Here is an 18,106-nt window from a genome sequence, read left to right as displayed (position 1 = left end):
TTATTGGTCAGGTATGCTTGAACACACAAGGAAATTGGTCAACTGTGCTCTCTTTGTACAAGGCATAAGAATAAGACCTACAAATAAAAATAAAATAAAAATAATAACAATAACATCAGCTATAAATACAAAAGAACAACAAATAGGCATGACTAATATGTACAGGCTAAAATAATATGATAAAGTGCAGTGGTGAGTAGCAGAGGTAGTTTTTACATTAAAAAAATAGTAGTTCAATAATACAAAAATAGAAATATGGAATTCTGCTTGGATAATTATTTTTTTTGTGTGTTAGTAAACAAATACATTTTCCTCTGAAGCAGCACATTATAAGCTTCACATAGTGAAGGAATGTTATTAGTGTCACAGTTTGTCAAAATGAAGCCAAACCTGCTCCTTTAGAGGCAGTTTGTAGAAAACTTATGAAATGGAAGATGTAGTTAGTGAATTATTTTTAGCAGCAGTGTCTTATCAGGAGAAAAGGTCAGTTTAAAGACATGATTTCAGTCTGTTTATATTCGTGGGCAGTAAGTGGCAGAAAGGGCGATGGAGAACGTGTTGGACCATATGCACTCTTCAGGAATTTGCAGGAGACCAAAGGAACTTGGAGGAAGATGGCTTTTTGGCTGGATGGGGGATGACTAGTCGGTTGCTGTGGAGACAGAGAGCAGCAAGAGTGTGTGTGTGTGGTTGTGCCTTCAAGAGTGAGACTGGTGGGTGTTGCTGGGGTCAGGAGGGTAGCTGTGTGGAGTATTTCCTTGAGACAGCTTTTGTTTTGCTCCAAGTGCTTGAAGTCTCCGTCTGGATTTGAAAGGTTTCCCTCTCTCTGCGCTCTCTGCTCTCTCTCTCTCTCTCTCTCTCTCTCTCTCTCTCTCTTTTGTCTCGTTTTCCCGCCCTGTCATCCTTGGAAATCGCCTCAAGTCTCTCTCTGGAGACAAACCAGCATTTGTTTCCTCACTCTTATGTACATCTCTGTGTGTTCTCAAAGCCAACACCCAGATATGCAGCATAGTCAAATACATGTTCAATTCAAGCTCAGATGAAGTGTGCAAAAATCAGATAACGACAAGTTGTTAAACGCTCTCAGAGACATGAGACCTTTTTAATCTGACTTTGCATGAATGACTCATAAACACTTCCAAATACACTGAAGTAACGCTACAGTGCGTGGGCAAAACAACCGGGAGTGATGTCACATCCTGACAGCGGTGAGAGACTCATGCATTATAAAGAAAAAACCTGAGGTGTTTCTTTGTCTAACGCAGTCAACAGCTACCTCGTCTGGCATCACTCGCGGATGTGTGCTAGTTCTGCTTTCATCAAACACACCGGCAGAGAAAGGTTGCTTACATCACTTCAGCTGAGCCAGGTTTTCTGTCAACAACTTCCTCGACAACGCACCCGCTCCATCTCTTCATGACCATTTTTGGATTGCGTTTGATCTCTCTTTGTGTTTCGCCCATGTCTGTTCTTGTTTTTTATTTTTTCTCCCCTAGATTTTAATTTCTCTCTGATGTCGTCTCGCTCGGCCGTGTCACTGATGGTGTTTTAAAATCTCAGTGCCTCAGACTTTCCATTTGTTTAGAAAAAAGCATCATATGAGAGAACAAAGGGGACTTTGTGCTGCTTCCTGTGTTTAGTGAGTGGCTCCTGATGCACCACATTCTGCAGGGTGAGCTGAATGAACCCTGATAAATGTAAAGTAGCATTACATTAAGCATATACTGTGTGATTAGCTTTAACTGAGGCTTTCATAAGCGCTGCATCGCACATTAAAGAACCCATAATCCCCCTCTGGGTTAGAGGCCATCAAGTATTCATGCAGTGAGTTTGATACAAAAAGCTGTTTTGCAGTTTATTGTGTGAGTATTACGAAGTGAGTACCATTTTATTATGAGAGTTATCATGACAGCATTTTAACACATTATGAGAATAAACATCATACATTTTTACTTAAGTGATACTGAGGCAAAGAAAAGCTCTAGAGAAAATAAAGTGAGATCATAAACCTCTTCATGACCAACATGTACACAGTGCTGGAACAGTCACGTAACTCATATCAACACATTTGTAATAGATTCAAGATTCAAGGAAAGAAGTGAGCTTGCACACACAAGGAATTTGATGTGGTGAATGGAACACTGGTACTTAAAACAACAAGACAGTAAGGACAATAAAAATATAAACCTAAATCAAAAAATTCTAAATAAAAATAAAAATACTATCTGTACAAAGAAAGGTAAAGAAGTACTTTTAAAGTCATGAATTACTTTTAAATGTATGCTAAATGTAATAAAATAATGCTGATAGAAAAATAATCTCTGCTAATTTCTATATGCTTTCTAAGGCAACATGATTTTATGTCACAATATTTTCAATATTAGGGATTAGGGATCTACATTTTACATTTTCCTTGATTGATTTTTGTAAATGTTAACGATCAATTATGGATTTATCAATTTAAAAAAAAAACGTATTATTCTTACGTCAAAAACAATGCCAAATCCATTTGTTTTCTCCCTAAATTATATTTTCTACAGCAACAAAATGTGTATAACTGACGGTAATGAATACGGGTACATGTTTAACACTGATTATTAACGATCAGGATCATAAAAATATTCTCCACAGACATAGTCCTAAAATGTGAAGGCTCATAATACTAACAGAAACGTGCTTCAGACTCACAGTGTCCAGTTTTCTGCCTACTTGTTCTTATTGAGAAAAATAAACGTGTTCACAGCTGGGAGCGCGACCGGGTCATAATCAGTCCAGTGGCAGAAAAGCCCAGACGGCTCTGATGTTGCTGGTCTGCAAACATAGCGTACTAGCAATTCCCACTAGTCTGTTGGCTTTGTATCTAAAGGTAGGGAAATGTAAATCTAAAGTTGTCAACCTTCATGTCAGTGTCGTTGTTGGCAGCAGTTGCGCATTAATCCTCTTTTAAGCATATGTGGCGCCGTGATGCACAGCCGCCAGCTGAAGGTCTCTGCTGTGCGCAACACCTTTAACCAGCTGATTCAACTCGAAACATGCTTTAAACTTAAAACACCTCCCTGATAGATGAATGTGATATGAGAACACATGATGTTTGTTCCACATGACGGAAAATTGAAAACAAAAACGGATGTTTTAGAGTAATTTGTTCTTTCTAATTCAAAAGGCTTCCCTTCACACTCACAAAAAAGAGAGACCAGGTGACGCTGCATTCTCCATCCCTCTGCTTTCTGTGTCATGGATTCACAAACAGCTGCTCATCTGTGTCTCTCTGTGTTATCGAGGGCAGTGCAGAGTTGCAGAAGGACAAGATGATCAGTGCATAGACTCTATAAAACGTGGATGTAGTCTCAGTGATGTCAATCATCGGTTTCTGACGAGGGGATCTGAATTTCAGAGATGGCGGTCCCTAATCTTGAAACTTCCAAAGAGGTGGAGTTGAAGCTGCAGCCTAGCCATTTGGCAAACAGCTACAAAACGTCTGCCTATCAGTTAAATCAGCCACAACGCTAATTATGCACTCCAGGCAGGGGCTACATCCTTCAAAGGGAGCATGCATATTGCGCAACTTTTAGTTAAAACAATTTAGATGAATGAGTTAAAAAAATCTCCTCCCTGTTTAGTTGTTAGGAAGAAAGAAATGAGCTACAGAGAGCAAAATCATAATTTAGACCTTTGCTTTTGGAGGCTCTTCTGCAGTTTCTGCTCTTCTGCATTGGCTTCATTTTTTCAAACTCAAACTTTTTCCAGACTATTTCAATCTTCATTAGAAGTTCACAAGCAGCTGCTGGTCGTTGTCTCTGTTTTAGGGAGCGCAGTGCAGAGATGCAGGAGGACAAGATGATCAGTGCTCTTTAGATGCATTCAGACATAATCTGGCACCTTCCTGCAGAATTGTGCAGACTTATGGGTGTGTTCATTTGTTCATTAGTGTAACTGCAGTGGAAGGATCAGAAGTTCACTTTTCATTTCTGTTTCATTCTGCCTCCTTTTATTTTTTTTTACTTAATGTCTAGATTGCTCAAACAACACTGCTTGTAGCGACTCACTTTGCAGTCTTGATTAAAATACAGAATTTTGAAGAAGAAAATAACTTTTTCCTTTCAGACACTAAACATGCATGGAGTCAGATTAAACTGTGATGTAGCTGCAGACAAAGGTATAACAATGTTGCATCAAATGTATCATGTTGTGATTTTTCATCCTCTCTTAAATGTCCCTCCTCTACCCTGCAGTGTCTGCCACCGCCTTCTATAAGGCCCAGCCAGTCATCCAGTTCATGTGTGAAGTGCTGGACATCCACAACATAGACGAGCAGCCTCGCCCTCTCACAGACTCACATCGGGTCAAATTCACCAAAGAAATCAAAGGTAATGATGAGCAAGCAGAGACTAACTGGCAGCATGCGAGGGAGAGACTTAAATGAGATGAATAAAGGTGCATTATGTGCGCGTGGGAGTTTGAGCAGGAGCAGGCAGAGCACATGTCGCAGCCATTCACTCACAGACACACTCTTAATTCTCCTCCACTTTGTATTATTCACCAGGTTTGAAGGTAGAGGTGACGCACTGTGGAACCATGCGGAGGAAGTACCGCGTCTGCAACGTGACCCGCCGGCCTGCCAGCCATCAAACGTGAGTCAGCATCCGGGGCGGCTGGGTGGGGGAACGGGAGACAGGGCGGGGTGTGGGGGTGGGATTGGTGTAGGATGCGATCACCAATGTACCACCAAACAAAACAGATAGTGGTTGACTCATCTGAAAACCATGCGGATGATATTAGTCATGTGCTGTTTGGCAAGGATAAAGATATTACATCAGTAAAATAGTAACAGTGAGGTTTTCGGCTGCTGATGCATGATGTCATATATGTTGATCAACTTTGATTCAGTTACCAGTTCTTTCAGTACACCTAGCTAAACGAATATGTTCTACAACATGAATACTTTGACAACATTAATGCTAATTTCCTGAAAAATATAAAATATAATGTTCACTTGTGATGAAGACGTTGAATCAAACCTCAAAAATGTAACATAAAAAAGATAATGAGGGTATCCTCTGTTATATTTCTACACATTTGTTTGGAGTAAGCTATTCTGACTCAGTAACTATTTGTTTATATGACTTTAAAAAAGCAGTTTAGTGCTGTTTCCTTGCTGCTCTGTTTGGATGTAGAGGTCCCACTTATTCCTTCCTCTATCATCAACTTATTATCATCTTATTCTGCTCCACTCTGAGTGATCAGTCGTTACAGAACATGGTTTTACGTTTCTCTCATTTTCCTATTTTCCACACAAAAAAATTAAGTACAAAAAATACTTAAATTTAGATTTGATTTGATTTGATTTTTTTACAGTTATAGACAATTTATAGCTTTGCATTTTATACAAAATATATTAAATGTACATTTTTATTATTTATTTATTTTTTCTACCTTTATTAATCCTGGAAAGAAACTCATTGAGATTCAAAATCTCTTTTTCAAGAGCGTCCTAGCCAAGATACTGAGACGTAAAACCAAATTCAGCCAAATGGTAGTGCCTGTCAGAGGCACACATTCCTGGAACAAACTACCAGCTCACATTAGGGAGCTTGAGAACTACTCTACCTTAAAAAAAAAACCAGTTAAACATTAAAAACAAACCAGTCACGCACTAGTGTATAATCTGTTGTCTCAACTGATGCCCATTCCTGCAGGCTTTGGCCTCACCTTCCATCCTGATTTGTATAATGTCACAAACGTTTTGTATGTAAAATCTGTTTGTAAGTCAGTTCGTGTAGTGTCCTGTTAACTGTCTTGTGACATCCTGTAATTCTAAAACTTGTTGTTTTTTGTTTTATGCGAGTACCTGCCTTAGGACTACGGATGAAATTTAGCCATTGTGCTAATTCCGGCATATTTACATTGAGGCACACTGTTGAAATGTTTATTAATCTGCATCGTCCTAATCAAATAAACTCAAATTAAAATACATTAAATAAATTAGATAGGCAGCAGCACAGTTCACAGAATTTCAGACAGAGCAGCCTCACATACAAACACAATACAAGACATCTGTATTATGGTGTCACATTTTCAACATATAAAGTAAACAATGATTTGGCTGATTTAGCCACATGTAGCCAGATTATTAATCAATTAAAATGTGGCTTAATCAGCTCTGATATTTTTACAGATAGGTTAAGATTGCTTTATTAGGGATTAAGTTCAGTATTTAAAGCATGTGCCTCATGTACAGACGCTGTAGTCCTCGTCACAGCAGTTCCACGTCACCCTCGCTCTCTACTCTCCTCATTTCCTGTCTCCCCTCAGCTGTGTCATCCAATAAAAGTGGTGCATTCTTTTTTTAAATGCACTTTTGATCTTTTATCTTCCCAGGTTCCCTCTACAGCTGGAAAATGGTCAGACTGTAGAGCGTACTGTAGCCCACTACTTCAGGGAGAAGTACAACCTGCAGCTTAAGTACCCACACTTGCCCTGTCTACAGGTGGGCCAGGAGCAGAAGCATACCTACCTGCCTCTGGAGGTGAGAGAACTTGGTTATTCCTCATTGTTAGTGAAATTAAATTCAATCTTAATTGTATAAGGCCACTGGGCGTCTCTCATTCATGCATGTGTAACAGCTGTATACATCATGAATTGAGGCGGCTGCAGAAACAGTTTTAGTCTTCCTTCAGAATCCCTCGCTGACTGTAAAATCCCTGTTTGTTTTCCCTGCAGGTGTGTAACATTGTAGCTGGTCAAAGGTGCATCAAGAAGCTGACAGATAATCAGACCTCCACGATGATCAAAGCCACAGCTCGCTCTGCACCAGACAGGCAGGAGGAGATCAGCAGGCTGGTGAGTTTAAAGCAAGACACCTGCTGAGTCAGGATCTCTGCCGTCTCACTGCAGACGCCCTGATTAAAAAGTAAAACGACACGGAGGAGCAACTTTTTTGAAATTCAGCGGTGAAACACTTATTTACCTTCATGGTTGTTCCACTTCTTTACAAAAATATGTCGAGTAGAACATCTTCTCATGTTGTACACTGGCGCAAGTAGTGAAGTTTAAGTTTTAATGTACGTGGTTAAAAGTCAAAGCCTTCGTTACGCTCTCAATTTAATTACGTGTGCATGCACATAAAGCCATTACGCTGTCTGAGAGGCTACAAATGAGCACTATTAAGTCTCGATTCCCATAGAAATGTTCTCAAGTCATGGATTATTTTAAGCATTAGTTGTTTGTTAATTGTAGCACCTTACATTTGATTACTATTTAGGTAGACACACAGCAGTGTTATGAAACGCTTTTGTTGCTAGGCTTGCTAATGCTTGGTTGCCATGCTGCTCATCCTGTGATCAAATTGCTTGTTTGGTAATCACCTCTCAGAGATTCCCATTGTACATCATTAAAGGAGGCATGTCTCTGTGCTCATGCATCACATCTGGAAATTGAAATGCAGATCTGACAGGCCTACCAAGGGTCAACAAAAAGCCTGAGCAGTGACGGCTTTAATGGTGTAATGTGTGTGTGCGAGGCTGCTGCACATTCTGCCTCACATTGTTTGTGGGAAAGCTGACATGCTGCGCTCTGTCTCCAGCAACCATCAGATTAGCGATGCACATTTTAGTACCTGTTGTTACCTTATTAAACCTCGTCTCCTTATCTCCTCACTCGGGAGCAAAATAACTGGACTGGCTTCCAGGAAATTATTGTAGACACCGCTGTGGTGGCGTTTTCATTTAGATGCAGTGTCGCTTCACACTGACAGCCGAGTGTGGGTGGAAAAGACAAGGTTGAGAGACAGAAAAGCGCAAAACAAGCAGATAAGAAGTGTGTGTCAGAACTACATAATGAATTCTATATTAAATTTGGGTATCGTGCCTGCTGGGCTGATCATGCACTGTGTGCCTGCAGTCAGTTTGACAGAGACACTTTGTAGGCATCTCACAAACTTAATGTTTCATTTCTTTTACTAAGAAGTAACAAAAACAAAATAGTTCTGAATACAGAAGTGAAACTGCATGAAGTAAAACTAATACCGCTACACAGGCCAGCAGATACAGAGAGTTGTGGCCCTTCGGGGGATGAGCATTAACATAAGCAATTATACGAAAGAGATATTACTTGTTATTGAATGAGCTTTAGAGATGTTGGTGGTATGATTGTGTTGCATCCAAACCTAATCCAATCCACTTTATTTCATTTGTACAGCACATTTTTAAAAGATCAACAGTTTACCAAAGTGCTACACAGTGAAGTAAAATAAGTTAAAAGACCAGAACTTAAAACACTGTAAAAAAACAAAACAAATTAATTAATAATGATAAACACATAAAACAACACAAGTAACAAAATAATGAAAAAAACATAAAAACACTGTAAAAAATGATAATGATAAAACAGATAATATTTATATTTAATTCAAAAAATAATTAAAAACACATATAAACACTAAAAAAAAGTAAACACAAGACACAATAATTAAGCACTGTACAAAAGGTATAAATGATGAAAAACAAGTGATTAAAAACATAAAAACACTAAAAAAAAGTAATAATGATAAAACACAGAACACTATAAAAATAGTTTAAAAACAGAAAAACACTGCAAAAAGTGTTAATGATTAAACAAAAGACACTTAAAAAAATAAAAACACTTAAAAATATAAATGATGAAACGCAAGCAATTAAAAACATTAAAAAGTAATAATGGTAGAACACATGAAAAAAAGTGTTAATAAAAAACACTACATAATAATTAAAAACACTGTAAAAAAGGTATAAATTATGAAACACAAGTGATTAAAAACACAAAAAAACACTAAAAAGTAATAATGATAAAACACAGAACACTCGAAAATACTTAAAAAAAGAAAAAACAGAAAAAAAGTGTTAATGAAAAAACACAAGACACTTAAAAAATGATTAAAATCATACATAAACAGTACAAAAGTAATTATAAAAACAAATAAGACACTTTAAAAAATAATTAAAAACACTAAAAATATAAATGAAGACACAAGCAATTAAAAACACTGTAAAAAAGTAATTATGATAAAACACATAAGACACTTTAGAAACATAACATTAAAAAAAAAATACTGTAAGAAAAAAAAAAAAGCAAACAAAAAAGCATGTGGACATAGTCATGGCATCTAGTTCATCCTGTTTTCAGTCTTCATGCTACCCTTAGCTAACAAGCTCCTGGTTGCAACCTAATATATCCAAACACATTGAATTACTCATTTAAGCAAAACAAAACTAAACTATCAGCCATGACTATATATTCTAATCTCTCTTTACTCGAATGGTTTTTAGGTGATGTTGTCCTTGTCTCCCACAGCCTGACCGACCTCTCCATCTTTCTCCCCTGCAGGTGCGCAGTGCCAACTACGAGGCCGACCCTTTCGTGCAGGAGTTCCAGTTCAAAGTGCGCGACGAGATGGCCCACGTGACGGGGCGAGTGCTACCCGCCCCCATGCTGCAGTACGGCGGCAGGGTGAGCACAGAGCACTTTATGGTACCCTTCCTTTAAATCACGCCCATTCTCTCTGTTTGTCTGACACGCTCTCCCCTTCCTCAGACTATATCTCACTCTGTCTCTGAGGGGAACTAACTTTGGCTTCTGTTTGGTCTTCATGGTGTTTGTCTCTTTGTCTTTTTTTGTGGTTGAGTCTCAAATTGCGGAGGAGTTTTTGAGAACAGTACAAATCATGGATCATGTTGGAATTGAACAAAGATCATGGTTTACCTTAACGTTATTTAAATAGATCCCTAAGTGCGGATCTTAAGTCTGAAACTTCTCCCTAATATAATTCTCAGAGAAAGAGAATGAAGTACAGAAGTAATGAATTGAGACTGAACCACAGCGCTTATTAACATCTGTTTATTCATTCTCTTTGAGGAGACACACCTTTGCTTAGGCACACAGGGTGTGTGCGTGTGTGTGATGCTGAGACATATAACATCCTTATGCACACTATTTGTGCATAGTACATCCATAAGATATTGTTTCATATACAACACATTGAATCCCACAATGCATCACTCTTCCTCATCTGCAAACGCATGTTTCTTTTTCCATTCCATAGTGGGACTTTCTGTCCTATGAAGTAGTGTTGATTCATTGAGGTCCGGTTATAGAGTGTGAATGCACTCTATTGATTCTTAGAAAGTGAAGGTGTGTGTGTTTGAACATGAGCTTGTACACCCTTGTATTTTCTGTTTAATCGTGAGCCTGTATGAACAGTATGAAAGTGACTGTTTGTCCATGTAATCATGAGTACATGTGGTGAGACTGCAATGTTGTTTCAGAACCGCACGGTAGCCACGCCCAGCCACGGGGTATGGGACATGAGGGGGAAGCAGTTCCACACCGGGGTGGAGATCAAGATGTGGGCCATTGCCTGCTTTGCCACACAGAGGCAGTGTCGAGAGGAAATCCTCAAGTATGATTATTTATTATGCAATTTGTCTGAGCTCTGTTTGATCGAAGAATTTCCTATCTGAGTGTCCAGAGCCACTGTGCAAATATGATGCTAATGTCACTAAGTTTTTCAAAGTCTCAAAGTGGGATTAATTTTCAAAACTCTGTCTTACAAATACGTGATTGAAATGAAGGTGACTTTGTTTATATATTTTTGTTTAAACAGACCTTAAGCCATATAAATAATAATAAAAACAATAATAATAATAGTACTTTATCTGTATAGTAAGTAATAAGTAGGTAAGTAAGTCCATTTTATATAGGATAGCACCTTTCATAGAATAAAATCACAAAGTGCTTCACAGGAAAAATATTCAAATTACAGTGAAATTGTAAAACATTAAAATGAAATCATAAAACTGTAAAAGAAACAGACAATAACATAATTAAAACATTAGTCTGTACAAGGTGAGTCGAAGGCCTGTTAAAGTAAATGTGTCTTTACGAGTTTAAAGATATAATATAGATATTACAGATAACAAAAACCTTCACATTGGGCAGTAACACCAGATAAAAATGCAAAATTGGCGCAGATTTAACCTAATGATGAAGTCGTGTGCAAATATAGCGGGCATGCAGCATGTGGCCACTTTTCCCACATGTCATTCCCCCACTCTCTTTCCTGAGTTCATGCTAAATCCACTGTCCTCTTCTCTCTAAATAAAGGTGTAAAAGCCAAAATGTTATATTAAAAAAAAATTAAAAAGGAAAGTAAAAAAATGAAGTAATAACATTGAACTAAAAGCATACATACATACATACATACATACATACATACATACATACATACATACATACATACATACATACATACATACATACATACATACATACATACATACATACATACATACATACATACATACATACATACATAAAAATGTGTCTTGAGTGATGAAATAAAAAAACAGACTGACTCTGCAAGTCTGATCTCATCTGGCAGGATGTTCCAAAGTGTAGGTGCTCTGACCAAAAGAGCCCACATTTTTACACCAAGGCATCTCTTATCTCAACAGTTTGCAAATAGCATTTTTTTTAGCTGTACATAAGTTACAAAAGTGAAGTGTTCTTATGTAGTCCCTTGCAAATGTTAAAAATGTACCTTAAAACTTCAACCTGCTTTGTGCTGTGTTAAAGGGAGATCAATTTTCCCTACATGGAAAATGTAATAACACATTAATAGTAGATTTTTTGGAACTTCAGTTTATTAAAAAACTGGTGAAACATTTTAATTTCACTATTTAAAATGTGTCAACCATCCCTGAATTACCATCTGATAGTACAGTATGTTGTGCAGACAATATTCAGCATGTGACCAGGCTTCTTTCAATATGCACCAGCCTACATCTCCATATGCAGCTGCGTTAAAGGAGATCAATTTTCCCTACATGGAAAATGTAATAACACATTAATAGTTGATTTTTTGGAACTTCAGTTTATTAAAAAACTGGTGAAACATTTTAATTTCACTATTTAAAATGTGTCAACCATCCCTGAATTACCATCTGATAGTACAGTATGTTGTGCAGACAATATTCAGCATGTGACCAGGCTTCTTTCAATATGCACCAGCCTACATCTCCACATGTAGCTGACTCCAATATTGTAATGACTCGCCTTCCTTCCCTCCTGTGTCTTCTGTTGTGTAGGAGTTTCACGGACCAGCTGCGCAAGATCTCAAAGGATGCAGGGATGCCCATCCAGGGCCAGCCATGTTTCTGCAAATATGCCCAGGGAGCGGACAGCGTGGAGCCCATGTTCAGACACCTGAAGAACACCTACGCCGGGCTGCAGCTCATCATCGTCATCCTGCCGGGAAAGACTCCCGTTTATGGTCAGAAAACTGCTTAAAATTGAATATTATATTAGAGTCTATAGATATGCCTGTGGTTTGGACTGTGTGGAAGCACTAATGCTATTCTAGGACTGAGTGCTGCTGCAATGTTCTCTCCTGCTCAGCTTCACAAATGTATGAAATGAAAGAGGTGATTTGAAGAGACTGCAAAATATTTTTTCTATTGTAACACGTGCTTTCAAACAATAATCCTCCTAAAACATAAATCCTGAAGTGTTTCCATACATCTCTATTCTTCACTGGGAATTTTTCAAATGTTACCCAACTTGTTGATTTAGATCACTCATCCTGATTTAGATAGCATTTCTTATTAAATGCTAAATCCTAAATCTCTTTATTCATGGTCAAAGTTTGAGAACCACTAGCTGTCTGTTCTTCTTTTGGGTTTCTAATCTGTAAAAATGTAAAACGCATGCCCTTTCCTTCTATTTTCTACACCCACAGCGGAGGTAAAGCGTGTGGGAGACACCCTCTTAGGCATGGCCACGCAGTGCGTGCAGGTGAAGAACGTGGTGAAGACGTCACCTCAGACCCTCTCCAACCTCTGCCTCAAGATCAACGTGAAGCTGGGAGGCATCAACAACATCCTGGTGCCTCATCAACGGTCAGTTATGCTCTCTTTCCCTCCAAATTGAGAGACAAGGAACGGGAGTGATACCGTTGAATTGTTGTTAGTAATTGTTTTTTATTATTTGTACCAGAAAAAGACTGTAACAGGTACACTGGCTTTTATTTTTACAAATTAAATAGTACTACTTTTGCTTGCTAAAAACAGCTGTAGGAACTGATGCTTCACATATAGAGATTATAGCTATTGCTAGTTTCCAACTCCTGACTCTAGTTGGGCTTTTAGTATGTTAAAAGAGGAAAGAAATATATCAAGATCATATGAAATAACATGCATACAATAACAATTAAATAATAAACCAGAGGGTAAATATTTAAAGGTTTCAAGTGTTTGTACAGGTTTCACGCTACAGTAACAAACATGAAAACAGTCTCTACAGAATCATGTGACAGAATATATTTAATGATTTTTCTTCTGTTTCTCAATGAACAGACCATCAGTGTTTCAGCAGCCTGTCATCTTCTTGGGAGCAGATGTTACACATCCACCTGCTGGTGATGGGAAGAAGCCTTCGATAGCAGCAGTGAGTTCTCCTTCCCTTCCATCTTACCTTCTCACCTCAAACAGCTGTTTCTGTATCTTTCATTCACTGTCGTTGAATGAAATTTTCTTTGTATGTCTCTTTCCTGCACTCTTACCATGCCCTTACTGCCCTTCATGCCCTTCTCGGCAGTGGCCCCCCAAACTGTGAAACGAGCTGCCCCTCATATTAGATTAACTCCAATATTAACAACCTTTAAATCCTGCCTTAAAACATATTTTTACTCCTTGGCTTTTAACCCAGCATGAGAGTTGTGTGGTGTCTGTCTCTGTCTGTTATTTTATTGGATTTTTATTTGCTCTTAGTGTTTTTTTTTATTTATTTATTTTGTATTATTTATTTATTTTTATGTTTTTAACCCATTTTGTAAAGTGTTATATGTGTTTTTATTATCATTCTTTTTTTTTTTCTGACAGCATTTTATGTGTGCTAAACTTGATTGTTTTTTCTAAATGGGCTATATAAATAAAGTGGATTGGATTGCATGGGATTACTAATCATCCCTCCACCCTTCTCTTTCTCCTCCAGGTGGTCGGCAGTATGGACGCCCACCCCAGCAGGTACTGTGCCACTGTCCGGGTCCAGAGGCCCAGGCAGGAGGTCATCCAGGACCTGGCCTCCATGGTGCGGGAGCTGCTCATCCAGTTCTACAAGTCAACCCGCTACAAGCCGACCCGGATCATTTTCTACAGGGACGGAGTTTCAGAAGGCCAGTTCAGACAGGTCAGCTCCCATTGTCTTTCACAAAGACTCAAAAAGACTCATTTCAGCTTGTATATTTTGTAGAGGCCAAGCCAAAACTTTAAGCCACTGAGGCGCTGCAACTGGAATACCTATTTGACGCGGTGCAAATTACCGTGCTTCATGAATGAAAGTCCAAGTCATATTTGCATGTTGAACTCTCGGTCCGTTTATTTCCATGATCTGTGCTCCAACAGTGTCCAATACATAACATTTCACAAAAGAACACATAACTCCCGCAGCACCATGCTGCTTCAGTGGTCAAAAACTGTTTCACCTTTCTGGGCGGAACACCTGACGACACAACACAGGTTCCTACCTTAAATACAAAATGACCGCCAATAACCCCGTACAACCTTAAATACTGACACAGGTCACACACAAATATTCATTCATAATCTGCCTTTACATATGTATTCTTCTTTGCATATGGATGTAGATATTTAACATGGAGGTAGTCCGTTACAATCTTCTTTTAGCTTTGTAGTTTTTACTGGTAAGGATATGTAGAAAGAGCAGCATTCCCAAGTACAAGTACAGGTGATGTCAATATTATAGTTATTTAAGAGCAGCAAACTCTAAATGAAAAAAAACAAGAAGATCATCCAAAACAAAATTTATCATCTAATATCTTAATAATCAAAAAAATGAGGAAAGTTGTGGATTTTGGGTGCAAATGTGTTCAAGCTTCTAAAATGTTGCTTCAACATTCCCATTTTTAGACTTCAATTTGAAGGTTTTCAACGGAGGCTTAATGCTAATGATGGATCCTTATATGAAACAAGATGTGACATTCATCCTACGGGACTCGCTCTTCTGATTAGCTCATTCTGAAAGCACCCAGAGTTAATACTGAACTGGGTCGATCAGCATTTACCATTGATGCCCCTAAATCATGGAATACCCTCCAACAGACTTTAAAGTTGATATCCATTCCCTCTTTTACAGAGTTAAAGACTTTGATCTCTGACCACTGTGTCTCAAACTGTATCTGTTTTAATCCATCTATTGTTTTGTGAATGATTGTGTGTTTGATCGTTGTTTCTGATGTGCCTGTGATCTCGACGACATTGGAAATGAGGGAAACCTCAATGTCTTTTTGAGAATAAATAAAGGTTTTGAATTGAATTGAATTGAACTGAATTGAATAAATATGAATTCTCTGAGGATATCATTTGCTAAACATTTGAAGCCGACTTCTTCCTCAGGTGCTGTATTATGAGCTGCTGGCCATCCGTGAGGCCTGTATAAGCCTGGAGAAGGAGTACCAGCCTGGCATCACCTACATTGTTGTGCAAAAACGCCACCACACACGCCTCTTCTGTGCCGACCGCAACGAGAGAGTGAGTCCACACGCACACACACACACACACAAACACAAATATACACACACACTCTTTGAGTCTGACAGAGTGATGGCTCCCATTAAAGCTCGTACAGTCCGTTATGTGTTAGTCCATATTCTTTTTATGCTCTAAGCCAGCATGTTAAGTACTCAAAATGGCTCTTCTTAATTACCTTTTGTTGTCAATTTGAGTGTTCACCCTCCTAACCCCTGTAATTACATTCGATTAAAGCATTAGGACCCAATGCAGGCCGAGAGCTCTGGAGTGGCATTCAAGGCCCAAAGAGTAAGGCTCGGCTAGTAACAACCTTATTTTCAGTGCAGTCACTTCCATACAGGGCATTAGGCTCTCTGGAGCATTAGGCCTTTAATTGGTTGATTGGGAGGCACTTGTTAAAGCTGGGCCTGGGTCAGTCCATCAGCAAGATCTTTTTTCCATTATTACAAATGTTGCTGCTCGTTTAGTTCTTTAAAAGCTGTGTTTTTCTGCTGCTCTTTTCCAGCATCCCCCATTTCCTCTTCTAGTTGTTTTTGTTTGGAAACACAGTACGAGCAGTAAAAGGCTATCAGCCGGGACGGACTGACCTTAACTTTTGCTTTTTGTCAGGTTGGACGCAGTGGAAACATTCCTGCTGGTACTACCGTGGATACGGACATCACACATCCCTACGAGTTTGACTTTTACCTCTGCAGTCACGCTGGAATACAGGTCAGAACAACCTCTCGTCTTTCTCGCCCTTTTCAGCTACATGTCATCCCAGTCCGAACACTGAGAGCCTCTGCAGGGCCAGGCATTGTTGTGAGAAGATAGTAAACAAGATTTGGACGCTAAACGACCTCGAGAGAAAAAGGAAATACTTTTTGTTGTTTGTTTTTTCCTTTTCATGTTTATCTGAAGTTCAGTCTCTCTGGGGACTGTGGGCTCGCCCCTGACAAAAGCTGTGCAATAACTTTAACAATCTCAATGCAGTTTATGGAGCTGGTGCCAAGAGCAGTCCCACATATCCTATAACTGAATCTTTACTACATACAGCTACAGCTCAACAAATTAGAATATGGTGAAAAAGTTCAATCCTTTTTGTCACTTATTCCAGAAAGTGAAACTCATATATGATATAGATTCATTACACATAGAGTGAAATATTTCAACTTATGTATTATTCTAATATTCTGAGACACTGAATTTTGGGTTTTCATTATCTGTAAGCCATAATCATCACAATTACAAGAAATAAGGCTTGAAATATTTCACTCTGTGTAATGAATCAATATAATATATAAATTTCAATTCCTTTTATTTTTTGAACATTCTATTTATTGATGTTCACAGTGAAAACAAAAGCTCAGTACAGCTTAACAAACTTTTTGCCTAGTTGGTCAAATAATCACATCCAGCATTCATCAGTCCAGCATTGTACAGTTGTAATAGACAGTTATATTTTACATTAGCAGAACAATCCTTAAGCCCTTAAGTATCTTCATTAGAGATTGCACTTAATAGTGAGAAGATTGAGGTTTCTCCCATTTTATTTTAAAAAGATGAGCTCTTCCTCCAGTACAGTATCTCAACTTCTCTAAAGTGACTACATCAGATGTCAGAGATGTCCACAATATAATAGATGGAGATTCATCTCCTATCCACTTTGTCATTACAGCCTTCCTTGAATTTCACTTTCTGAAATGAGTGATGAAAAATATTGAACTTTTTCCACAATATTCTACTTTTTTGAGCTGCACCTGTACAATAGACGGCTGGACAATTGGGTGCAAACTGCATGTGAATCAATCTGCCAGGAGCTACCGTCTCTCACTGAAAGATAAACTATTTTGTGAGGGGGAAAAAAGAGACGCAAGATTCTCTAATTCTTCCAGTTCACCATGTTTTAAAACTGTCATCCTTCTTTAATGGACTACAACGTTTTTGGACGAGGACTGCAAGGCTCTGCAAAATCACCCTTTCAAAGACTGCATCTTTTACTCCTTAGTGGCCAGAGTGCTCTATATATTCTTACTCGTAAGACACACTGTCATCAGCATATGCATGAAACACCATTATGGATTTAGCCTTATACTTTTTTATTCAAAGGTGAAAGTGTTTCCTGTCTTTTTTTCCTGCAATGTGCCTCATTTATTACTGCAGCATGTGATGTTTTTAGATTTCTGTTTTGAGTCCATGTTGAAACAGAAATAGCGTACTGTACCTTTAATCAGAATCTAACACCAATAACACTAAAGTGTATTTTAATTCTCTTCTCCAGGGCACTAGCCGGCCCTCCCACTACCACGTTCTGTGGGACGACAATTGTTTTACCGCTGACGAGTTCCAGCTGCTCACCTACCAGTTGTGCCACACCTACGTGCGCTGTACCCGCTCAGTCTCCATCCCCGCGCCTGCCTACTACGCCCACCTGGTGGCCTTCCGCGCCCGCTACCATCTGGTGGACAAAGAACACGACAGGTGAGTTGAGGAAACAAAGAGGATTTATTTTTTTTCACTCCCGATGAAAAAGGTCTTGAACTCCAAGG

At 38.6% G+C, this 18,106-nt stretch overlaps 1 protein-coding gene across 4 annotated transcripts in view; it reads left to right on the top strand.

Moving 5' to 3' along the window:
- LOC117823171 (protein argonaute-3) overlaps window positions 1-18,106 on the top strand; it is a 58,123-nt gene that overhangs the window by 31,228 nt on the left and 8,789 nt on the right. For 3 of the 4 annotated variants that reach the window (XR_004633331.1, XM_034698256.1, XM_034698255.1), the window contains exons 6-18: window positions 4,233-4,367; window positions 4,544-4,631; window positions 6,379-6,526; window positions 6,721-6,840; window positions 9,361-9,504; window positions 10,299-10,432; window positions 12,120-12,304; window positions 12,770-12,929; window positions 13,386-13,476; window positions 14,023-14,217; window positions 15,444-15,578; window positions 16,188-16,289; window positions 17,839-18,038. Coding sequence is in view for 3 of the 4 variants with exons in the window: in XM_034698256.1 (XP_034554147.1) it covers window positions 4,233-4,367; window positions 4,544-4,631; window positions 6,379-6,526; window positions 6,721-6,840; window positions 9,361-9,504; window positions 10,299-10,432; window positions 12,120-12,304; window positions 12,770-12,929; window positions 13,386-13,476; window positions 14,023-14,217; window positions 15,444-15,578; window positions 16,188-16,289; window positions 17,839-18,038 (1,837 nt within the window). In the remaining variant the exon portion in view is untranslated. The remainder of the gene's footprint in view (window positions 1-4,232; window positions 4,368-4,543; window positions 4,632-6,378; window positions 6,527-6,720; window positions 6,841-9,360; window positions 9,505-10,298; window positions 10,433-12,119; window positions 12,305-12,769; window positions 12,930-13,385; window positions 13,477-14,022; window positions 14,218-15,443; window positions 15,579-16,187; window positions 16,290-17,838; window positions 18,039-18,106) is intronic. The other variant, XM_034698257.1, reaches the window with a different exon arrangement.

The sequence above is a fragment of the Notolabrus celidotus genome, chromosome 12 (assembly GCF_009762535.1).
Source record: "Notolabrus celidotus isolate fNotCel1 chromosome 12, fNotCel1.pri, whole genome shotgun sequence".
Lineage (NCBI taxonomy): Eukaryota > Metazoa > Chordata > Actinopteri > Labriformes > Labridae > Notolabrus > Notolabrus celidotus.
This window is presented reverse-complemented; position numbering and strand designations above follow the sequence as displayed.